The following is a 21,864-nucleotide window of genomic DNA, read 5'->3' on the forward strand; positions in this document are numbered from 1 at the left end:
TGAAACCCCCCCCCAAAAAAAATTCCCCTCCCACCTACTCAAACCGCGAGGCGACTCCATCTGGAGCCCTACATCATGAGGGGCTGAGAGGAGGAGGCGGCAGAGCGGGAAGAGCAGGAACCCGTGCCGTCGCCGCTGCCTCCCTCCCGCCCCCCCCCCCGGGGAGCAGCTCCGCCGGAACTGAGAAGCCAAAAGGCGGCTCGGGGGTGGGGGGCAGAGCAAAAGCCAGGCACCCTCCCGAGTGTCTATGAGGAGAAAATGGGGGAAGAGGGAATCAAGAGAGCGACTGTTGCGCTTCACCTACTTCCCCCTCAGGCTCACTCCGCGTCCCTTTCGCCCGCTCGCTCGCCCACCTCCCAGATGCAGCCGAGGAGAGGAAGGGAAGCGGCGGGCGGCGGCTCCCCAGTGCCGCCTCACTCGCTCTCGGAGACAACAGCAAAGCCCGCCAAAAAAAATTCAGCGCTGCTCCGTCCCGGCACCAACTTTGCCGGCGGCGCCTGTAGGGCTTTCCTACCTCCTCGGCGGGCTTCCTCCTCCTCCTCCTGCATCTCACTTCCCCGTCTGGCCGCTGTGCCACCGCCTCCCTCAGCCTCATTCGAAATTGAAATTCCCTGGCCAAGGCCGTCAGCGCGGCTCCAGCGCCCCGGCCTCCGCCTGCAGCCCCGCCCCCGGTTTTGACCCTCGGCCAATCGCAGGCTCCAGAACTACTGTCAGTGGCTAATGTCGGCGGCGGCTACGCGGGCCACATGACGAGGTCTGGCGGGCCGGATTAGGCCCCCGGGCCTTGTGTTTGACACCCGTGGCTTAGATGAAGGCTAAAATCATGAAGCCACATTCCTTGTCTGGCATCCTAAAGTTTAGTTACTAAAATATTTTGGTCGCAGTTGAAAGCAGTACATTGTTTCACTCTATTTTTACGCTTCCTCTGCCTAAATACTGGGTCAAGCTAAGCATTCAGGCAATTAGTAATCAGGTTACCTGAGGAGTTCTTTTTAAAACTTAAAAGCAGCCACAGAGGGTCCCCAATTTGGATTTGGGCATTAGCAGTGGGGAAAGAAGTTAACCCCTTCTTTCTATGACACTTCCCTGGTCTAAATACCTCCCCAAACCCTTAATTAACATGTAACTCAGACCTTTGTCTCCAGGTTCCAGTCTGTTTTGGACTACATCTCCCATCAGCCCCTGCCAGCAGTACCAGAAATGGTGTTCATTAAAATGGTGGCATTGGGCTTTGGATATACACTCATGATCCATTAATGCACCATGCTCAGGCTAGAGATTTGGCGAGCCTCCAGAATTCATTGTGCAAAACAGAAAATTAATTTGCAGGATTTTAAGAACACAGGAAGCTGCCTTTTACTGAGTGCCTGGCGTGCTATGGTCCATGGGGTCACGAAGAGTCGGACACGACTAAACGACTAAACAACAACAAACAACAACAACTGAGTCAAGACCATTGGCCTTCTTACTCAGTATTGTCTACATTGACTGGTAGCAGCTGTCCAAGGTCTGAGGCAGAAGTCTCTTCTAGCCCTACCTGAAGATGCTGTGGATTGAAGTTGGGGCCTTCTGCAGGCAGGGCAGATGTTCTACCACTGAGCTACGGCCCGTATGCAATATGATGTAAATTATACAAAGTTGCTTAGTTTGCAAAACTGAAATTCCAGCTTTTCTTCGCATATCATTTCATTTTTAAAGCACAGTCATTTAGAGATGAGTTGGTTACAGGTATAAATATTTTTGCAACTTCAATTAAATGGTCTACCCATGGGAACTTTAGGCCCTTGGAGCTACGGGGAGAGGGTTATGTCATGAAATTCTACTCCAATGTACAGTTAGCAGAGTAACAACTTAAACACGTTGCAGCACTCCCAAAAATAGACCAGAGGCAATGAATATTTCATCCAGCAGAGCTTTACTGCTACTGAAGGCAAATGAGCATAATAGTCACAAATCCAATACATTCAGGATTGGCACAGTCCATTGGAAATCCAGTTGCAGCGGACTTAACTAACTTACAATAACTTATAATAAGTCTAAAACCTTAACACTAAGCATATTATGCAGAACACCACACCAGAAGGAAGAGAGATAGAAAGAGAAACCCAGGCTCCTTCTGTCCTTACTACAGTCATACCTCTGGATACAAATGCTGCGGGTTGCGTACAACACGGGTTACGAACACGCCAAACCTGGAAGTAACGGGAAAGGTTCCTTCCGGCTTTGGCAGTTCATGCATCCGCAGAAGTGTTGAATGATGTCATGCACATGCGCAGAAGCGCTGACACGGGTTGCGTACTGCTCATGTTGCGAACGGGGCTCCGGAACGGATCCCGTTTGCAACCAGAGGTACCACCGTATTATAGTCAGCATGACCTTGGCAGAAGAGATAAGAGAACCAGTTTAAACCAGCTGTACTCAGCTGCTCTGAAGGAATAACCCAAACATCACGAACCTTCTGCTTGTTTCTTTCTCACAGAGAAGCTTCCAGAACCCTCTTGAATTAATTAGAATAGGAAAGCTCTCTACACACCAGATCCATACCTTCTGCACTAAGAAATGCAAACTGAACAGGTTACAGGCTCTGACAGTGGATCCAAGCTCACTCCATTGCTGTTTCCTATTCCCCCTCAGAACTATAGTTCCCAGCGTTTGCCAGGATGGCAGATGGGTTGTTAAACCACTCTGGGAACTGTAGCTCAGTGCCCTTACCCAAACTACAGCTCCCAGGGGAAACCATGACTGCTTAAAGAGGTATCATGTGTGGTGTGAACGTGGCCCATTTCTGGGTTGCTCTTCCCACCTGCTATGTCGGCCTCTGAGGTATTTGCACTCTTACCCATCTCCCCTTTTAACGCCCCCCATTAACGTTGCACAAACAATGCAGAGGCTCTCTGCTGTTCCCCTTGTCTGCCCATCCAGACGCTCAGGCGTTGGCCGCTGGAGACAGAGCCCACTTTTGCCGAAATTCTTCAAAGTTTAATCAGTAACTAAGGCAGCAATGGAGGGAGGGAGCGCACTTAAAAGGGGGCGGGGAGCCTCCCCTTCCTCCTTTTTGCTCTCCCATTTGCCTGCCAAAGTAAACAAAAGAATGTATAAGGGCATATTTATTTATTTAGTTGCATTTATATCCCTCCTTCAAAGGGGGAACTCGAGGTGGCGTACATGATTCTCCCCCTCCCCACAACAACACCCCCCCCCGTGGGGTAGGTGAGGCAAAGAGGCAGTGGCTGGTGGCCCCCCAAGCTCAACCAGTCAGCTTCATGGCCAAGTGGGGATTTGGACCCTAGCCTCCCAGTGGTCTTTAATATTTTGGAAGAAAGCGTAGCAACTCTAGGCCTGGCTGGTAGTTGTGAGGTAGGCCTGAATGGCCAATGCCAGGCTGGTGGTGTGTGAGAAACCAAGGTCCCTTTGGGTTGTTGCCTCAGGAATTATAATTATTCCGGGCAAGCTTTAGGAATGATAGTGTTGCAGAGGTATTTTGGAAAAATATCCATTTATAATGGGGGTCCGGGGCCTGTAGCTGTAGGAGGCATGTGGCCTAGGCAGTGGGCACATCCACACCAGACATTTAAAGCACTATGGCGCCACTCTGGCTTCCCCCAAAGAAATGTTGGGTGCTGCAGTTTGCGTGTCGAGGTCACCAGACATCCCCCCAAAATAACTCACACCACACACAGAATTTTAGTTTGGGTTTTTGGCATTATTTTGGCCACAACTTTATTTAAATACATTTAAATGTGAGTGTTGGCTTAGGCATTGGTTAATCCATCTGTCCCCCGCATGAGACAGATCAGCTGCGACTTCCCTATCAGTATAGGGAAGTCAAGTAAACACCTTGTGGTAGAGGAGGTAGCTGTGTGCAGGCACTCTCCCCTCGACCAGAAATGTTCCCCAAGGCTCGTGCTCTGTAATGGCCCCAGCCCTGCCCTTGCGGGGGTGTATGGACTAGAGCCCCGGAGCCCCAGGATTCCTTTAACGGAATACTTCTATGAGCAGCAACATTTTATTGAGGGGTGGGCATCTCCATACCATACCCCTCCACCAACCAAGAATTATTAACCAATGCCTAACCGCCAACCTAGCAAGTTGTGACCATTTGCTAAGCAGTAGGCAAAAACCAAATGGCAACAGCCAGTCAGCCAAATGGCAAAATTCCTACTGGGCCCATGCAAAGCATGCGACCCCATGAGAGGCAAAGCAATATCAGGCTAAAACCTTAAGAAAAAGTAGTGGGCGGGAGGGAGATCTGAAGCACTTTGCTAAAGGGGAAACTGAATTGGTGGAAGCCTAGGCTTTAAGGGACCCTGTCTGTCAATCAAAGTTGATACATTCTCTCCCCCCCCAGCAACCCAGAGGAGCCCAATCGCACACACTCTCTCTCATCCTACACTACCCCCAACCTGGGAGATGTCTTTTAACCCTTCCGCAACCTGCGCTCTCTTCTATAAGAGAACGCGCTTTGTTGAGTGTTGTTAGGAATCCCTTATTCCCTTAAGAAAGCTACATTTCCCAGAGTGGCTTAACAAACATACAGTACCTGTCTTCCCAGGTAACTGGGAATTGTAGCTCTGTGAGGGGGAATAGGGGCCTTTAACAACTCTTGGCACCTTTCACAAACAGCTGCTCCATAGGCGCCAACTAGTGCTTGTGAAGAAGGCGCAGCAGAGACTGTATTTTTTGAGAATTTTAAGGAAAAACCATCTTCCACAAAAGCTGCTGCTTGCCTTCTATCACTGTGCCATACAGAGCGTGCTCACGTACGGTTTATGTGTGTGGTACGGAAGCTGTACTTCCCAGGACAGAGCAGGGCTGTGTAGAATTATTAAAACAGCAGAGAGCATTATTGGCTGCTCACTCACCACCTTAGAACAAATTTACACCACCAGGTGCCATAGAAAAGCACTAGATATATCAAGAGATCCAACGCACCCTGGTCACCATTTCTTTCAGCTCCTGCCATCGGGACTGAGATATAGAACTATGCAGGCAAGAACGAGCCGTCTCAGGAACAGTTTCTTCTCTAGAGCGATTTTGGCCTTAAATGGAAAGCCTGGACTTTGAAGTCATCTTATTTTACTTGTTATTTTGTATTATATTTACTGTTTTTAATTAGGTTTTTATAATTTTGGATTATGCGGAATGCTTTATCGGAGTGGATGTAGCAACCGAGTAATTTCGTTGTTCCCGCAAGGGGACAATGACAATAAAGATATCTTATCTTATCTTAACTCCTAGGGGCTGAGGCACTTTCGCACCCTGTACCCCAAAATGTATTTTTGGAGATGCCTGCAGGTCCACATTTGGCCCCTGGGCCTGAGATCCCCCCAACCCTGGTGTAGATTTGATGGTTGGGGTTCTCGGTTTCTCTAGAAATTGCATTCCCACTTTGCCAACACTAAATAGCCTCAGGCTGGCTTGCAAATAGGTGTGTATGCCCCTGTCCAGACAAGGGAGTGAGTTTGGGTTTGTGCCCGTTGTCCCTGCCTTTCCACCATGGTTGGGTTTCCTGAACGGTGCCACTGCCTACATAGGTATGAGCCTGTTGATGTGGGTAGGGTCAGCGGGCATGATCCTGGCCCCACCACCTGCATGTGTTGAATCTGCCTTAATGCGTTGAATCTGCCTTAAAAAAGGCTTGTGAGAGAGTCTTCAGGCAGGGCATCTTTACAGAGTTGGATCTTTCCATTTATTTCAGGACCCAAGTGAAATAAATGAGTAACACGTACACACTGCTTGATGGTAAAAAATGAAACAACAACATCCCTCAAAGCAGTTTACAGAAGACTAAAGCGATAATTTTTTTGGTGCTAAAAACAACTCTTTAAAACTTTAAAAAAGCACCATGACAATACAGTGAAGACGGCTGCCTGATGTCAATTGGCAGGGAGTTCCAAAGTGTGGGTGCCACCACACTAAAAAAAAAAAAAAAAGCCAAATTTCTCACCATTGCAGAACAGGTATTACGTAGCACCTGCAACAGTGCCAGTTCCATAGATAGAATTGGCTGAGTGGATTTCACAGGTAAACTGATACAAGAGTATGTACAAGGGTAATAAAAATGTGTGATCGTTTTTGCAGGCTGGGCTATGCTCTTTTTTTTTTTTAACATCAGCCCCCTCTTTCTCCAGCCCCCTTTTCATTCCGCAAAGCCTTTCTGCCGTTTGGATCCACGAGCTCTTCGGGGAATGAGCGGTTCTGCTTCCGAGCTGGTCCTAAGCCCCTGTAAATGCACCTCTTGCCCTTCACGGGTCCAGAAGCGCCGCTGCTTGTCAGCTGTGGAGCCTCCTGCAGGAGGCTGGGAGGAGATGGAAGAGGAAGAAGAGGAGGAGGAAGGTCGATTCCTGGGTGTTAACATGCGCAGCTTGGGCATCCTTGGGAGTTCTGGTCATGCCTACGACTCCTTCCGGAGACACAGCTGGGAGCCAGGGAAAGTGCTAGAGGATGACCCGGATTTTGATCAGCGAAGGTAAACCATAGTAATATTATAAATGTAATCGGTCATTCATCTCTGTGTTTGTGGTTAATGGGAATTTGCCTCCAGGTACCACGACAGGGAAAGGCAGCCCCAGAAAGGAATGCACATAGGGCCCCGCACACCATAAATCTGCCATTCCTGTACAAAATTAGACTTTTTGCAGTAAGAAATGTGATGGGAAGAGGCACAGGAAAGTGTGTTAGCAATTACTTGATGCGACAGTCATATAACTTCCCTGCAAACAAATCAGGATGGATGCTCAGTGAGCAACCCACGTAATCATCTGAGTATAACCACCCTGCAAATGAATCAGGAAGAAAGCTGGGTAAACAGGTAATGTGGAAGCAATCCTAGTCCTTTTGAAAGGGTAGATCAGTGTTTCCCAACCAGTGTGCCTCCAGATGTTTTGGGACTACAACTCCCATCATCCCTAGCTAGCAAGACCAGTGGTCAGGAATGATGGGAGTTGTAGTCCCAAAACATCTGGAGGCACACTGGTTGGGAAACACTGGGGTAGATGATGATAATATTTATATCTCACCTTTTCCTCTGACAGGGACTCAAGGCGGCTTTCAGGTAAAATAGAGACGGGGGGGGGATGGACAATAATTAAACAACAATTAAACATGGGTAGACTTAAAACTTTGTCCATGGAGTTTTCTTGGCAGGGATACTGGAGTGGCTTGCCGGTTCCTTCTCCAGGTGGATCACATTTGGTCAAAACATAACTTCTCTAAGTTATTTAAGCCCCTTCGCCACGACAAGGCAGTGACACGACTAAACGATTAAACAACAACAACCGACTTTACATATAAGAGCTATCATATAATTGCAATAAAAAACATCACAGCACCAGCCCTTTCCTTAAAAACAGTCCATTTCCAAGAACCTGTTGGAACAGGAAAGTCTTCACCTGCTGGTAAAAGGCAAACAAAGAAAGAGCCAGTCTAACTTCTGTAGGAAGGGAGTTTGAAAGCTGAGGAGCAACCGCTGAGAAGGCCGTCTCCTGTTAGCCCACCAAGCATGCCTCTGAGGGTGATGGGACTGAGAGAAGGGCTCCCCCAAAAATCTCATTTGAGGGTATAGAGTCTTCCCGATTCTGCAAGTGATGCCCAGCTTCACTGTTGATGCCCAGCTGCTGTTTGGCAGTGGAATTTGCTACCAAGGAGTGTGGTGGAGTCTCCTTCTTTGGAGGTCTTTAAGCAGAGGCTTGACAGGCATATGTCAAGAATGCTTTGGTGGTGTTTCCTGCTTGGCAGGGGGTTGGACTGGATGGCCCTTGTGGTCTCTTCCAACTCTATGATTCTATTCTATGATTCTTTTTCTGAAGTCCTGTGTCCCTTTTTGGTCTTCCCATCATTCTCTGCTGCTTTTATTCCCATTTTATCTCTCCCTCTCAGCAGCCTGTCTTTGAAAACAGCCCTTCCTGATCTATTGTGTCTGGACAAAGCCTTGGCTTCTGGGGCTGCAAATCTGTCACACTGTTTCTGTAGGAGAGTTTGGGCTCTGAGGTTCTAACTACGGTAGTTCCACGTTCAGGGAGCCTTTGTACTCTTTTAAGAGCTTAAAACAGCTAGGCTGGCAAGGGTGAGGGAGACTGAATTTATCACATGGGTGGTGCTAGGGCTTGACCTTGAGTGGAAAACGATGTCAGGTGCATGTTTAGGCTAGAAGCTGACCTCACTCAGGAAAAGGCGGTCTTTAAGCAGGGCTGAGCATATCCCAGGCTTCTACTGGTTGCTCCAGAAGGCAGCAGATATTGCAAATGGATTGTGGGCAACACAGGGTGGTTGTGTTGTTGTTTTTTTGTAACTGAAAGGGTAGATCTGGAATAAATTGGGGGTGGGGTAGAAATTGAATTCTTAAGAAACAGGTCACCTGGGAGCACTCTGTGGCTGCTCCTACACAAACCATTTACTGTAGAATGGCTGTGAGGTGTCCACACAACACCATCATCCAGTCATTGTCATCTTGTATTACCTGTGGGGTTTTTCTCTCTCAGACCACAGAAAGGCTGCTTTCTTGGCATTCATCCAGATATGTTTGTGGGGTGATGGTTATGGAACAATGGGCTGCTTATTGAGTGTTCATTCTCATTTGTGGGGAGGGTATAAGATGTTGCATCCAGCAATTGTTATTTCACACTGTCCGGTGCATTTTCCTGTGACTTTCCGTACAGTACTATGAAAACCTCCAGGTTGTTTTTTCGGGGGTGGAGGATGGGTTTGTTGCAAAAGAACGCCAAATCCAATTTAATTGTACAGCCAGCAGCAACGAGGGCCTAGCTCTGTGCATGTGCTCAAAGTTGTTCACTTCTTCAGCCAGCTAGGAAATGGGAAGAAAAATGGTCCGAACTACTGTAAAATTTGGAAGCTCTTGGAACCCAGCATCATAAAGCAGGCATGTGAGATCTCAGGCTCAGGGTGGGTGGGTGGGTATGCAAATAGAGCCCTCCAGGCCTCCCGGGGTCCTGCTCTTGGGCATGGCGACTCACTGGCTCTGCTGCTCAAGTGCTCTTACCTGGCTGGAATGTGTCCTTGAACTGTGTTAATGCCTCTTGCTTGCCTGCATAGAGTGTGTGTGTGTGTGTGTGTGTGTGTGTGTGTGTGTGTGTACAGAAACTTTGAATAGAGTGTAACCACACTACTGTACACATCTATTGCTCTGCCCACTTTTGATTCTGACCCTGCCCACATTTGATAGAAGAGGTAGAACATCGAGCCAGTGTGATGCAGTGGTTAGAGTGCTGGACTAGGACCTAGGAGAGTCCAGGATTCAAATTTCCACCAGGCCATGAAGCTCACAGGGTGGCCTTGAGACAGTCACTGCCTTTCGGCTTAACCTACCTTGCAAGGTTGTTGTAGGGATTAAAGGAGGAGGGGGAGACCCACTTTGAGCTCCTTGGAGGGAAAAGGTAGGATATAAATGCAATAAATACCCAAGTCAAAGAAACATTGCCATTGTGACTGGTAGCCATTGATACCCTTCTGAATTCTATATGAATTTGTCTGACCTCCTTTTAAAGTTGTCTAAATTTGCAGCCACCACTGCACCTTGTGGCAGCAAATCCCCCATAATTTATGTGCTGTGTGAGTTGGCTGCTTCCACACAGGGGTGCTGTCTCAGGTCTGTTCCCTCCAGCCCCACTCTGTGTATGGAATTAGGGTTGCCAGACTCAATAGAGGACAGGACTTCTGTGCCTTTAATTGCCCTGCTCTCTTTTGGAAATTAATCAGAGGGTCTGCTGGTTTCTCTTTAAGGTTTCCAGACTCAAAAGAGAGCAGGGCAATTAAAGGCAAAGAAGTCCTGTCCTCTATTGAGTCTGGCAACCCTATATGGAATTGGTACATATACCCATTTTTCCAGCTACTATTTTCACTGCTATTTCAACACTTGACTGTAAATTTGCACCTGGAAGCACCTGAACTCTGTGGCATGGCGTGGGGATCTTCCCAAACTCAGCTTGGGTGGACGGTCCCATCCAAGCTAGTCTTGGGTTGCCACCTGCTGGCAGCAAGGCGTTTTCTTGCTAAGGTCTATTCCAGACAACCTGTTCACTGAGCATCCTGATTTGTTTGCAGGGGGATTAGATGACATTGGTTCAATCCCTGGCTTCCCCAGGTAGGACTAGGAATGCCCCCTGCCTGCAAACTCTAGAGAGCCACTGCCATTCAATGTAGGCAGTACCGAGGTGGGCCATTTTTTCTGACACTGTATAAGGCAGCTTTTAAAAAAATTAACTATGTCTGACAAAATGCAGCAGTCAAATTATTGGCTGGGGTTCCCTTTAACACCTGTGTTTTGAAACAGCTGCTTGTTCACTTCCATGCCCAATTAAAGGTGCTCACCTTAGCGTTCAAAACCCTAAACAATTCAGATCCTGGGACTTTCACTATACAGCTTTCAGCGAATGCTGAAGATGTACCTCTTTACCCTGACCTTTGACCCTTGAAATGTATATTTTAGGACCCACCTTGTTTCTGTGTTTGTAAGTTGCTTAAAACTGTTTTTAATATTGTGGTTTCATTGTTGTAGCCCACCCTGGGACCTTAGGGTGAAGGGCATGTAATAAATTGTTGTAATAATAATAATAATAATAATAGAATTAAATAGCATATATTAGAGTATAGCGCCTCTGCCTCTGACTTGAGGACAAACCCACTTGGGATTTCCAATGCTGCCCCCCCCCCACTGTCCTTCCCTTTCTCTGCAAAAAGAGTTGCTTGGAAAGACTGAAACTCTCCCCACTTCTGCAAATGGTATTCAGCGGTTGGGAGCTTTAGAGAAGGAAGTGTGCCTCTACAAGTCAGAAGCAGCTTCTCAAGAGCTTTGGGAAGGTGATGGTGGGAGAGAGACAAGAATCACATTACGCACAGAAGGGATTTGCTGAGTTTCTGATGGATGTCAAGTCCAGCAAGCTCTGGTGAGTATAGTGAGTATGGCCATGCACTCATGTGCAGGCCAGCTAGCCAAACCAGTGTGGCATAGAGGTTAATGTACTGGGACAAGACCTTGGAGACCACGGTTCTCGCAGCAAGTTGGGAAACTGATACCAGGCTTGAGTATGAACTTGGTGCAACCACTATTTTAACAGTTGCGCCCTCCTATATCTCTTCACTTTTGAAAAATGCTCAGGTTTGAGTCTGCAGTGGGAAGGTCCTTTATAACTGGGTGTGGGTAGCTCAACATGGGATCACATTTAATCTCTTGACTGTCTGATTGGCTTCCTTTCCAGCATGAGTATGAAAGGACTAGCCCACGAGGAAGTTGACTCCTCCACCGAGCAACTGGATGGACACCCTCAGAGCCAAAGGGACCCCCGCCGAGCTCCCATCATCCGTAGCAACGATGAGACGGAGTCCCTGCTCTCTCAGGATGAAGAGGAGGATGACCAGGAATTCTCTCAGGTACGGATGTACTGTATGTTTAGATTTTTTTAATCCCGCTTTTCTAGACCCCCGAAAAGGTCATTTTGTTAAAATTCAGAATGCAAAATGTTGGTGGAAGACACTGTACATAGACGCCTTGCTTACAAATGAGAAAGGATAAGAAACAAACAGAAGGAAGTTACAGGAGGGATTGATTTGATCATGCTAGAATGAGGCAGCAAGACGTTGACAGTCACCTGCATCTCCCCTTCAGGGCCGGGTTGATTTTCCCTTGCAGGGATGGAGGCAGTGCAATGGCTCAGTGGCCCTTACTCCTCCAGCCTAGGGTTAGAGGCCAGAGTGACCCTCCCCTTTGGCTGTTGCAGTCCCTGGGCAGCTGGCAGTTGGAACAGAATTCCCAACTGCTCCTGCTCTGTCTGTTTGGCTGGGGCCCTAGGAGCTGGCGGAGGAGGTTGGGGCCTCTCCTGGTGAACCTGTGTGGAGAGAGAGGCCCTCTGGACCCATTTAGCTCACAGGTATCCGTGTCAATGAAAGAATGAATATCCAGTTTCAGATGCTTTAGGGGATCCCATGGCATTTCAAGCAGGTTTAGTGACTGAAAATAAGCTCTTGCATATTCTCCTTTGTTGTTGTCATAATGGTTGCTAAAAGCGGTAGAGCATCATATTAAGAATGTGGTTTTATCTTCCCCTCACTTCAGCCTGTATCCAAACTTAGTTTCAGCCAAGTTTCATTAAGGACTGGCCATGTGCGACTTCTGAAATACTGTAATAATGAAGAAGTGGGTAGCTTTCAGTTTACTGAATGAGCGAGACTGTCTTTACTGAAAGCTAGTGGAGTAGTAAGTTGGGCTTTAGGTTGGTAGAGCGTAGGTGTCCCAGGTTTCTATGCCCTCTTGCTGCTGAAGTGAGGAATCCTTTGCCCAGGGTTGGTGGTGGTGTTTGCGACCTTAATAGCCCGCTCTCATTTTCAGGAACATTCCAGGAGGATGCAAGCATATCATGCATCCCAGAACTCCAATGGCAGCTCTCTTCTTTCCAAATCTGTTTCCATGAGTGGCATTGACAGCTACCCGGCAGAAGCAGATGGTGAGTGTGGAGACTCTGGGGGGTGGGGGTGGGGCATTTCTAGGCATGGAACAGGAAGCAGCACCCAATCACTGCTCTCCTGGAAGTGGAATTGAAACTCTGGTTCCAGACCTCTGGAATCCAAATAACATTCTGTAGCCAAGTGGGCTGGCCTACTTTCCCCATACGTTTGTGAGGGGAAAGAGGGGGTGATTTTCACTAGGCTTGGGGGAGGGTGGAAAGGGTTAAATGCTGGCTTTTGCCCTCATAGCACTCCTGATCATGATTGGCCATCCCTACTGCAGTTTAAAGGGGGGTGCAGGGGAGAAAACAATATAAAGGCTATGCTCTGTGAAAAGGGAAGTGATTCTCTTTAAGTGATTCCCAACGTGGGTGGTAGTGCCACCTTGGGGGGGGCACTGGGATTTCCTGAGTGGGGTGCTGGTGGTGTAAATGACTATCAGATTTTGAAAAGCTGGTATCGTTGGATCAAATTCATCAGTTTTGTTGAATTGATTAAACTGAATAGTTTTAACTAGATTTTGAATGAATGCGCAATTAATGGTTAGTGTTTTGAATTCTTTTGTGTTATTATCTTCCATAGTGGGTTGTGCAAACTGCTGTTCTGAACAATGTTTTTATAGGGCAAGGAGCACTGGAGGTGAGGTTATGGAACCACGGGTGTGGTGGCCTGAAAACATTTGGGAAGCATTGGGTTAAGTGATGATTCCTAGAGAGGAGAGATGGATCATAGAGAGGGAACTGGCTAGAGCAATCTATACAGGCCGTAACTGGATAGGCAGGCTGTTGAATAATTTGCACAATGGGTCATTACACCCCAGGAAATTGCACAGTTGTTCCACTGTGTTTTTAACAAGTAGGATTTTCTGGAGCCTGGGTTCAGCCCTAGGCATGCAGAGTGGATGTTCTACCACTGAGCCTCAGTTTAGCCCAGGCATAGGTAACCTTGGCTCTCTAGATGTTTTGGAACTACAACTCCCATGATCCCTAGCTAACAGGGCCAGTGGTCAGGGATCATGGGAGTTGTAGTTCCAAAACATCTGGAGAGCCAAGGTTGCCTATGCCTGGTCTAGCCGCTCATCATTGCTACCTCTGTGGGGTTCTTGCATGTTCAAACACCAAAACAGACCAAGAGCAGGTGGTGTCTGAAGGACCACCTGCTATCTCAGGTGAAGCCTTCCCTCCAGTTAAGACACTCTTCTGAGATGAGGTCTTCATCCAGCTTGCCAGCTGCCTTTGGAAGTCAGGTGGGGTTGTGACTGCAACCCCTCTGCAATTCCACTCCACCTCTGAAATTCCCTCTCCAGGCAGATGTCCCTGTTGTTGTTCCCTCTTCTGTACTGCTGGGGTTTTAACCAGTAATTAACTTCTGCAGTTTCGCTCTGCTTATGCTGCTGCCTTAGTTGTGGGGCTTCCAGATGGAGGTTTATTGTGTGATGGGGGCTGCTCATGCGTGCAAGTTTTTGCAGTTCCCAGGCACCATTATTGGCATCAGAATGCCAGTCCAAATCCCCCCTCCCTAAAAATCTGGATTTATCTTTTGTATGAAAATCCAATATTCAAAAAAAGTTGTTTTTAAAGTATTAAGAAACAAAGAATCAGAAATGTAAACTGTAAAGTGTGACTGACCAGAAGGTCAAAAGTATAAAAATACAACACAGCCCCAAATGGATAATAAAATATTAACTCATGCAAAGATTCCTTTTACAGATAATAAAGACATGTAAAAATAAAAGTATTATCCACCTGTGAGTTCCATTATTATTAAGAATAAAGGTTCTATAGTCTTAAATGGGGCAGACATTTGCGTATACTGGTAGCTCCGGGTGACCATGTGCCTTAATATTTGTATAAGAAGAGGGGGGGAAACTGGGGAGGCCCAGCCAGATGGGCGGGGTACAAATAAATTATTATTATTATTATTATTATTATTATTATTATTATTATTATTATTGCAAACAAGCCCTGTGCGATGATAATGCCAAGGTTGCAGGTTTGATCCCCAATATGGGACAGCTGCATATTCTTGCGTTTCTGGGGCTTGAACTTTACAATTCTATGATTCTATGATATCTCAACAACTCATTTCCAGCATTAAGATCTGCCCCCCATCTGGAATCACACTCCTTGTAGCTGTCAGTTTTGTTTTCAGGGTTTTTATTGTTTGATATTTCACTGTTGTGATTTTAAAGCAGGTAACACATGGGGACTTTCTGAAGTAGGAAGGTGGGATATATACATTGTCATTCAAGTACAGTAGATAAAATATGTCTCTTCTTCCTTCCCTTGCCAGGGATCTCCCTTTATGGTGACTCTGTGAGCCTGTCCAATGGGTGAGTCACACTTCTTGCCCTTCAGATTTGGGCTCGTAGCTCAGCTCCTGACCTGGGAGGCCTTGATCTCAAGGGGAATGGCAGCATTGTTTGACTGATATGGCCGCACTTGCACGATTGCTCTGCTCAAATGTGTAATCCAACTTTTCCATAACAGGTCTAACTTTGAAGGGGAGAATCGTAGCTGTTTAATTATCGCTAATGCTAAATCTTCCCCGCCGAGGGTCCCTTGATGCTCCAGGAAAACCTCCTTCTCCCCTACCCTCTAGGGATCACTGGTAGCAGATTTATTTTTAGAGGTCTGCAGGCAGTAGGCTTGGGGTGGGGAGGATACAATAAAGAAAGCAACCAGGGATGTGTGTAGGCCAAGCACTTTAGGGTAGGCCTGGAGAGCTAGTGATGCAGCCTCCTTTGAAACCTACACTTCTCTGAATTTTGCAGTGTAATGACTTCTCCAGCAGTGTATGACTTCTCCAGCCAAGTCATGTGTACAAAAGTGCATATACTGGGGTAAAGCCTACATATAAATGTGCATGTTAGTGAAAATCATGTACAAAAATGCATGCCCAGACCCTGATCTATGTGTAAGAATCCCCCCAATCTGTTTTATAAAATAAAACAGTGTGGTGCAGTGGTTAGAGTGCCAGGCTAGGACCTGGAAGAAACCAGGGTTCAAATCCCCTCAGCCATGAAGCTCACTGGGCGTGACCTTGGGTGACGGGGGGGGGGAATTGCCACCCCCACTACAAAATCTAGTTGCTGAGCCAGTTAAGAGCCAGTATGGCATAGTGGTTGGAGTGTTGGACTAGGACCTGAGAGATGAGGGTTCAAATCCTCACTTGGCTATGAAGCTCACTATGTGGCCATGGGACTGTCCCTCCTGTCAGCCGTGTTACCTACCTTGCGGGGTTGCTGTGAAGATTAAAAGAGGGGAAGAACCATATACAGTATGCCATCTTGAGCTCCTTGGAGAAAAATATGTTCTGTGAGCTGCCCTGAGACCTCCGGGTTTAGGGCGGTATATAAATTAAATAAATAAAAAAATAAAAATATGGGATAGAAGGGTATTAAATAGATAAATAACACTGTTTTATTGCTCTTAGGGTATATTTTTGTCTTAGTGCAAATTGTTTTTCCATTGTACATAGTGTATACCACACTGAGTTTTAAAAGATATTAAATGTATTTTTAAAAAACCTTTTAAATCAGTGGTAGAGAATTTATGGCAAATGGACCTATCTTGGACCTCCAGAGGGTCCATTTTGGCCCATCAGGCTGTTTTTCCCAAGCCACTCCCATCAGCTGACATCACTGGTGACATCAGCTGATGGGCAAGAGGGCAGGATTTAACCTTGCATTGGATCCCAAAGCCGGCCCTAGACAGTAGGATTTAATCTCCGCTCATCTGCTGGTGAATGGAGATTAGAGATCACTGTAAGATTAGGGATTTAAAAGGACGAAGTCACTGCTAGCCTTCTCCCTCTTCCCTTCTAAGTCTGCATCTTGCTCTGATCTTAAAGAGGGAGCATTTTGCAAGCAAACCGGAGCATGGGAGACACACCCACCCCTCCTTGCCTTTGCTTGCAAAAACACCTTTCTCCCTAGAGTTAAGTGGAAGAGAGAAAGAAAGGAGCACAGGCAGTCGATTCTGTATTAAAGTGCTTGGCAAATTCACCCTTTTGAAGCAACGTCCCCCTTAGAAGAACAGGATGGAGGCGACTTCAAAAGACAAGTTACAGCTTTAAGACAGACTGCTCTCTAGTGAAAACAAAGTAGCACCTTAGAGACCAACTAAGTTTGTCACGCTCTATAGTGGTTGCCTTTGCAAGTCTCCCTGTGTTCTTCTTTTAAACCCCCAGTACTGGGTTTAAGGGGAAAGCATGGGAAGACCTTCAAAGCTGCATGAAGAATTTTGACAGGAGGATGCTGGCAGCTTCACCTGCCCAGCAGTCGTGTGACATCATAACAGTATCACATGATTGACAGGTCAGTGGCCTGTCAAATTTGGCCTGCAAAGCCAATCCTGATAAGGATATGGTCTTGGGAGCAAAAAAATAACTTCCCCCCTCCTGATTTCAATGCATTAGGAAAATTGCTTTGCTAAATGTGTCTATTTTGCAAAGTCGCCTATAAAAATGTGTATATTAAGAGAAACCATAGTAAAATTATGATGGGTTTTCCTGAGGACTTTTTAATACAAACTGGAAATGTGGAGAACTGCATTTAAGATGGGGAAAACGAGAAGCAGAAAGTAATTGAAATTGACTAATCTGCCCCTCCCGAGGGGTGAGAGCTTTCTGACGCACCTCCTGAGGCATAGGCAGAATTGTAAAAGGGGGACAACTTAAAGAAGAAACAGGCACTGAATATGAGAAAATTGTACCCCAGACAACTCTTGACCATGTGTTGTTTGTTATGCTGCTTAGAGAATGACAAGATCCAAAGTGGACTTTTCACCAAATACTCGCCCCAATAAGCAAACTTGCTTGCCCTATAAAATTTAAGATTTGGATATGGAGCATGTCAACATTGGGTTAAACAAAACAGTTAAAAAAGAAGAAGCACCTAACTCAGGCCTTCCCCCGGCTGAATTGCTGTTCTTAGTTTGCAGCCAATTCACAGGAAGAGTTTTTATTAAAGCTTCGTGATTTTGTTTTATTGGTTGGTTGGTTTTATATATTCACGTTGACTGCTTAGTCTATATAAAGCAGTTTATAAATTCTTAAATCAAACAAAACATACACATTGAAAATACCTTCTGGCACAGAGGGCTTAACTTATGCTGAGGAAGGCAAAGACAAGAGATGGAGGAGAGGTCAGGGGGTTGTCCCATAAAAACCCCAGCGTTCAATCACACATTATCATCACCATCCTCTCTGTAAATTCAGATTACAGTCTCCCCCCACCTCCCACCCCAGCATTTGAGAATGTGTCCATTCTTCCCCATCACTGCCCCTGCCAATTCGTATTCCCATCTTCATTACCAGGACACATCTGGTAGGACTTCTGCTCTTCCATAGGCTGGCTTCTTTAGGAGCCGTGTCTTTCCTTTCCAGCAGTGAGAGAGCTGGGAAGCAGAGTTTGCTCTATCATTTCTGCTGTGGCAGCTCCACCAGGCACCTCCTGCCCCTGGAACTGTGCCAGCTGGGCACTATAGGAACAGCTGTTCAGAAACTGGTGCCTGAGTTTTGGTTTTGATTTTCCTCTTCCCTCCCCGTCCCTTTTCCTTACATGCCACATTTTTTAGACTGTAAGCCTGTGGATAGGGATTGCATTTGAGCTGGTGTCGGAGCCCTTTTGGCTGAAGGGTGGGGTACTGTTAGGGAATTTTCTAAATAAATAAAGTTCAGTAATACTTTTTCCCAGAATATATAAAGGGGGTGGAGATACTGTTCCTCCTTCTCTTCATAATAGACACATAATAATATTATTACTATATATGTTACCCCCACTTTGACTTTTGAGACAGGCTGTAGTAGTAGTAGTAGTAGTATTGCATTTATATCCCATCTTTTATCCAAGGAGTTCAAGGTGATGTACATTGTTCTCCCCCTTCTCATATAATCAGCCACGATTGAGCAGGGATTTGAACCCTGGTCTCTCCCAGGTCTTAGTAGTTCAACACTCTAGCAGCAAAACCATTCTGGCTCTTTAATCAGTTTAATCAAAACAGATAGTATAGATAACTAACACAATACAATACAATACAATACGAAACTCATCTGAGCATCTGCAATAAAAGTCAGCAGGTAAGAATTACAAAGCAGAGTGAGGGATTATGGGAATTAAGATGTAAATAAAAATGTGTTATCCCAGTGCTTAAAACATCATTAAGTCGGCACCAGGATTGCCTCTTGAGGGATGCTATTCCAGACCTCTTCTTTGGGATTTTCATCCTGCGCTTTCAGTAAGGAAGGCACTTGGATCAGGGTCTCAACAGAAAATCTGAGGGTGCCAGCAAGCTGGAATGGGCAGAAGGGTGTGCTTTCAGGAATTTGGATGCCAAGCCACTTAGGGCTTTAAAGGGAAGCACCAAGGCTTTAAACTGGTTTTTTTTTAATGATCGGAGTGATGAGCTCAAATATGAGGGTAGCAGTGAAAGAGCCGTGGCAGTTGGTTCCTGCAGCACTAATGGAAGTCCTTTTCAGGAGAGACCCCAAGATGGGAACAGAGGGGGAGCCTCTCTGCCTGTGAGAGGTTCTGGGGCACTGAAATCTCTGCTCATGGCCCAGGTGATGATGTGCAGCCCTGCCTCTTTTCTGCTTGCTGCTAGTGGAGCTTAAGCAAACAGTGATGCTTCTGTGCTGCCTCTCCCCAGCCGGGAATAGGAGCAGCCACCCTCTGAGGTCACTGGGGGCCGCCAAGGGAGCTGGCCCCTCCCTACTTCCTGGCCTAGAAACAATAACAACAAAAAGGGGGATTGTTTGGCTTGGGTACCAGTGAGCGAGTGAGTGTGTGCTTGTTTTGCTACCTTCCTCCTTTCTCACTTTTTCCATGCTTTCAGCTTCGGCGCTGGGAGCTGCGGGCGGCTGGACGCCACCACGGTGGAGGCCGAAGACCAGGTGCACCCGCAGAGGGAGGGGACCACCCTGGGGCGGACCCTCAGCTTCTTAAAGAAGATGACTGGGAAGTCAAAGGTAGGGCCTTGGAAGTTTTCAGTTTGATTTAATTGCTGTGTCTTTCATCCATGTAAAACTGATCCTGTATAAGCATCGATTTGTACACAACCTCCAAATCTCTCCGGTTTAATGCCTACAGTAATGAAAATTAATTGTTTTCATCAGTTTCCCAATGTGGGTTTCCCTGCCCCCCCAAATAAACCCCTGAACAAAGTGCTCGCAGTTCTCTCAGCATCTCTTTTTTCTTTCTTTCTTTTGGTGAATATTTCTTGTTTCATTTTATAGTGTATATAAAACAAAGAAAACTGTTATAACAGATGAAAATCAAAAGAGGAAAAGCAAACTATAAAATAGGCATGTAAAATGAGTACTGTACAGTTGCAAGTGAGTTAAAATAACAAAGTCCAAGTAAACAATATCATCATTATCTAATTATCAAGTATAGTTCCAGATTTGCCAGGCTTGCGAAAGGATTGCCTTGAAAATGATGGTTCCATTGTATACGTAACACCAGAATGTCAAACCATATAAAAAGTGTATGGAGCTACTAGTCCTTGTCAAAATCTCAGATTATGCGTATATTCCAGAGTTAATGGGACCAGCTGTCCAATGTAAGATTTTGGGTTGTTTTCCATTTCCATTGAGATCTCATTTTCTCTTTGTCTTGTTAACCGATAAGCATCTTCATCTTTGCAGTTCCTTAAACCCTTCTGTTAACTTCAGGCATTGGTAATTTGCTTCTTAAAACACAGTGCCTTAGGGCCAAACTAGATATGCCCCCCCCAAAAAAAACCTACTTTGTTTTTTTAAGCAATAGTATCCTGGGATATGTGTGAGAGCCACAATGTTGAAGGGTGGTGGTTTTCACTCTCCAGCATTGTTTTCAGAATGGAAAAGTCCTCACTCCTCCCCAAGCTGATACATGCCCTACAAGTCTCCCCATCACATGTTGGCTGTTTTTTATATTGCTTAGCTCTTTAAAAAAAGAAATTATTTGGGCTCTGAAAGTGTGCTTTTGATACTCCATAACAATTTGATAACACGTATTTGAACATCCAGGTGAAATTGTGCATTACTTGCCCGTTAGTGAGTGAGTGAGAGAGAGAGAGAGAGAGAGTATATGTCCCCCCATTTTCATCTCACTAAACTTCCAAGGTGGCCTCTCAATCTGCTTTCATGTATTAATTTAAATGTGTTGGTGCTTATAGATTATTACTGGAGGGCGGGGAGTGCTAGTGTCTTTCTCCTTTATTCTGGGTTCTTACATTGGACTTTTCCACTTTGTTTCCGTGCTAGCACTTAAAGCAGATCCTACTGATCCCCACCCCCGCCTCCTATTTGGGATTACCAGTGCAATCCTAACCTCTGGTCCCTGCCTTTGGAGGAAATTAGGATATGGCAGAGCCCCTGCTGGGGGCTTAGCACTGGCAGGCCACTCACTAGTGTAAAAATGCAGAAACTACCGCTGCAGGCTTCAGGTTCCTTGAGGGGCCTGATCCTGGAGCTGGTGCAGCAGAAATGAAGGTGTGGGAAAACCTGCTGACTCCTTCCTCCTTGGCCAGCAGCAGGGCTGAGGTTTGTTCTGCCTGCTGTTAAGTAGAGACTTCATGAAACGCACCACCCTTAAGCAGGCCACAGTCCCCAGTAGTCTGTGTGTTGGGCTTTGATTACCTTTGAACTGGGAGAACAGCACTATGTACCTGCTGTGTCTCACGCTCCCAAAGTTTAGGCTCTGACACAATGTGAGCCCTGGTTCGCAGTGATTGTTGTTATTATTAAGCATCATAATTACATTTATAACCATGACTTAATAATTATAAAGGTAAAGGGACCCCTGACCATTAGGTCCAGTCGTGGGGTTGCGCGCTCATCTCGCATTATTGGCCGAGGGAGCCGGTGTATAGCTTCCGGGTCATGTGGCCAGCATGACAAAGCCGCTTCTGGCAAACCAGAGCGGCACATGGAAACGCCGTTTACCTTCCCGCTGTAGTGGTACCTATTTATCTACTTGCATTTTGACGTGCTTTCGAACTGCTAGGTTGGCAGGAGCTGGGACCAAGCAACGGGAGCTCACCCCGTCGCAGGGATTCGAACCGCCGACCTTCTGATCAGCAAGTCCTAGGCTCAGTGGTTTAACCACAGCGCCACCTGACTTAATAATTATAGTTAATAATAATTAATTTATATGCCACTTGTATGTCAAAATTTGAGAGCCAGTGTGGTGGTGTAGTGGTTAGAGTGTTGGAGTAGGACCTGGTCAAGACGAAGATTTAAGCCCCCACTGAACCAGGAAGCTCAACAGGTGACCCCAGGCCAGTCACTCACCTAACCTACCTCACAGGGTTGCTGCAAGGATAAAATGGGGAGATGGAGAACTATGGACATGCCTCCTTGAGCTCCTTGGAGATAAAGGTGGAATATAAATGCAATAATAAAAAAAGGCTTCTAAGCAGTTTA

At 46.3% G+C, this 21,864-nt stretch overlaps 1 protein-coding gene across 3 annotated transcripts in view; it reads left to right on the top strand.

Annotated features, from left to right (window-relative positions):
- ARHGEF2 (Rho/Rac guanine nucleotide exchange factor 2) overlaps nt 1–21,864 on the top strand; it is a 120,313-nt gene that overhangs the window by 16,064 nt on the left and 82,385 nt on the right. For all 3 annotated transcript variants that reach the window (XM_060269556.2, XM_060269558.2, XM_060269553.2), the window contains 5 exons: nt 6,132–6,469; nt 11,214–11,385; nt 12,341–12,455; nt 14,749–14,788; nt 19,293–19,425. In XM_060269556.2, the coding sequence (XP_060125539.2) occupies nt 6,189–6,469; nt 11,214–11,385; nt 12,341–12,455; nt 14,749–14,788; nt 19,293–19,425 (741 nt within the window). In that variant the 5' untranslated portion in view covers nt 6,132–6,188. The remainder of the gene's footprint in view (nt 1–6,131; nt 6,470–11,213; nt 11,386–12,340; nt 12,456–14,748; nt 14,789–19,292; nt 19,426–21,864) is intronic.

This window comes from Zootoca vivipara, chromosome 16 (assembly GCF_965207765.1).
Source record: "Zootoca vivipara chromosome 16, rZooViv2.hap1.1, whole genome shotgun sequence".
NCBI classification, from domain to species: Eukaryota; Metazoa; Chordata; class Lepidosauria; order Squamata; family Lacertidae; genus Zootoca; species Zootoca vivipara.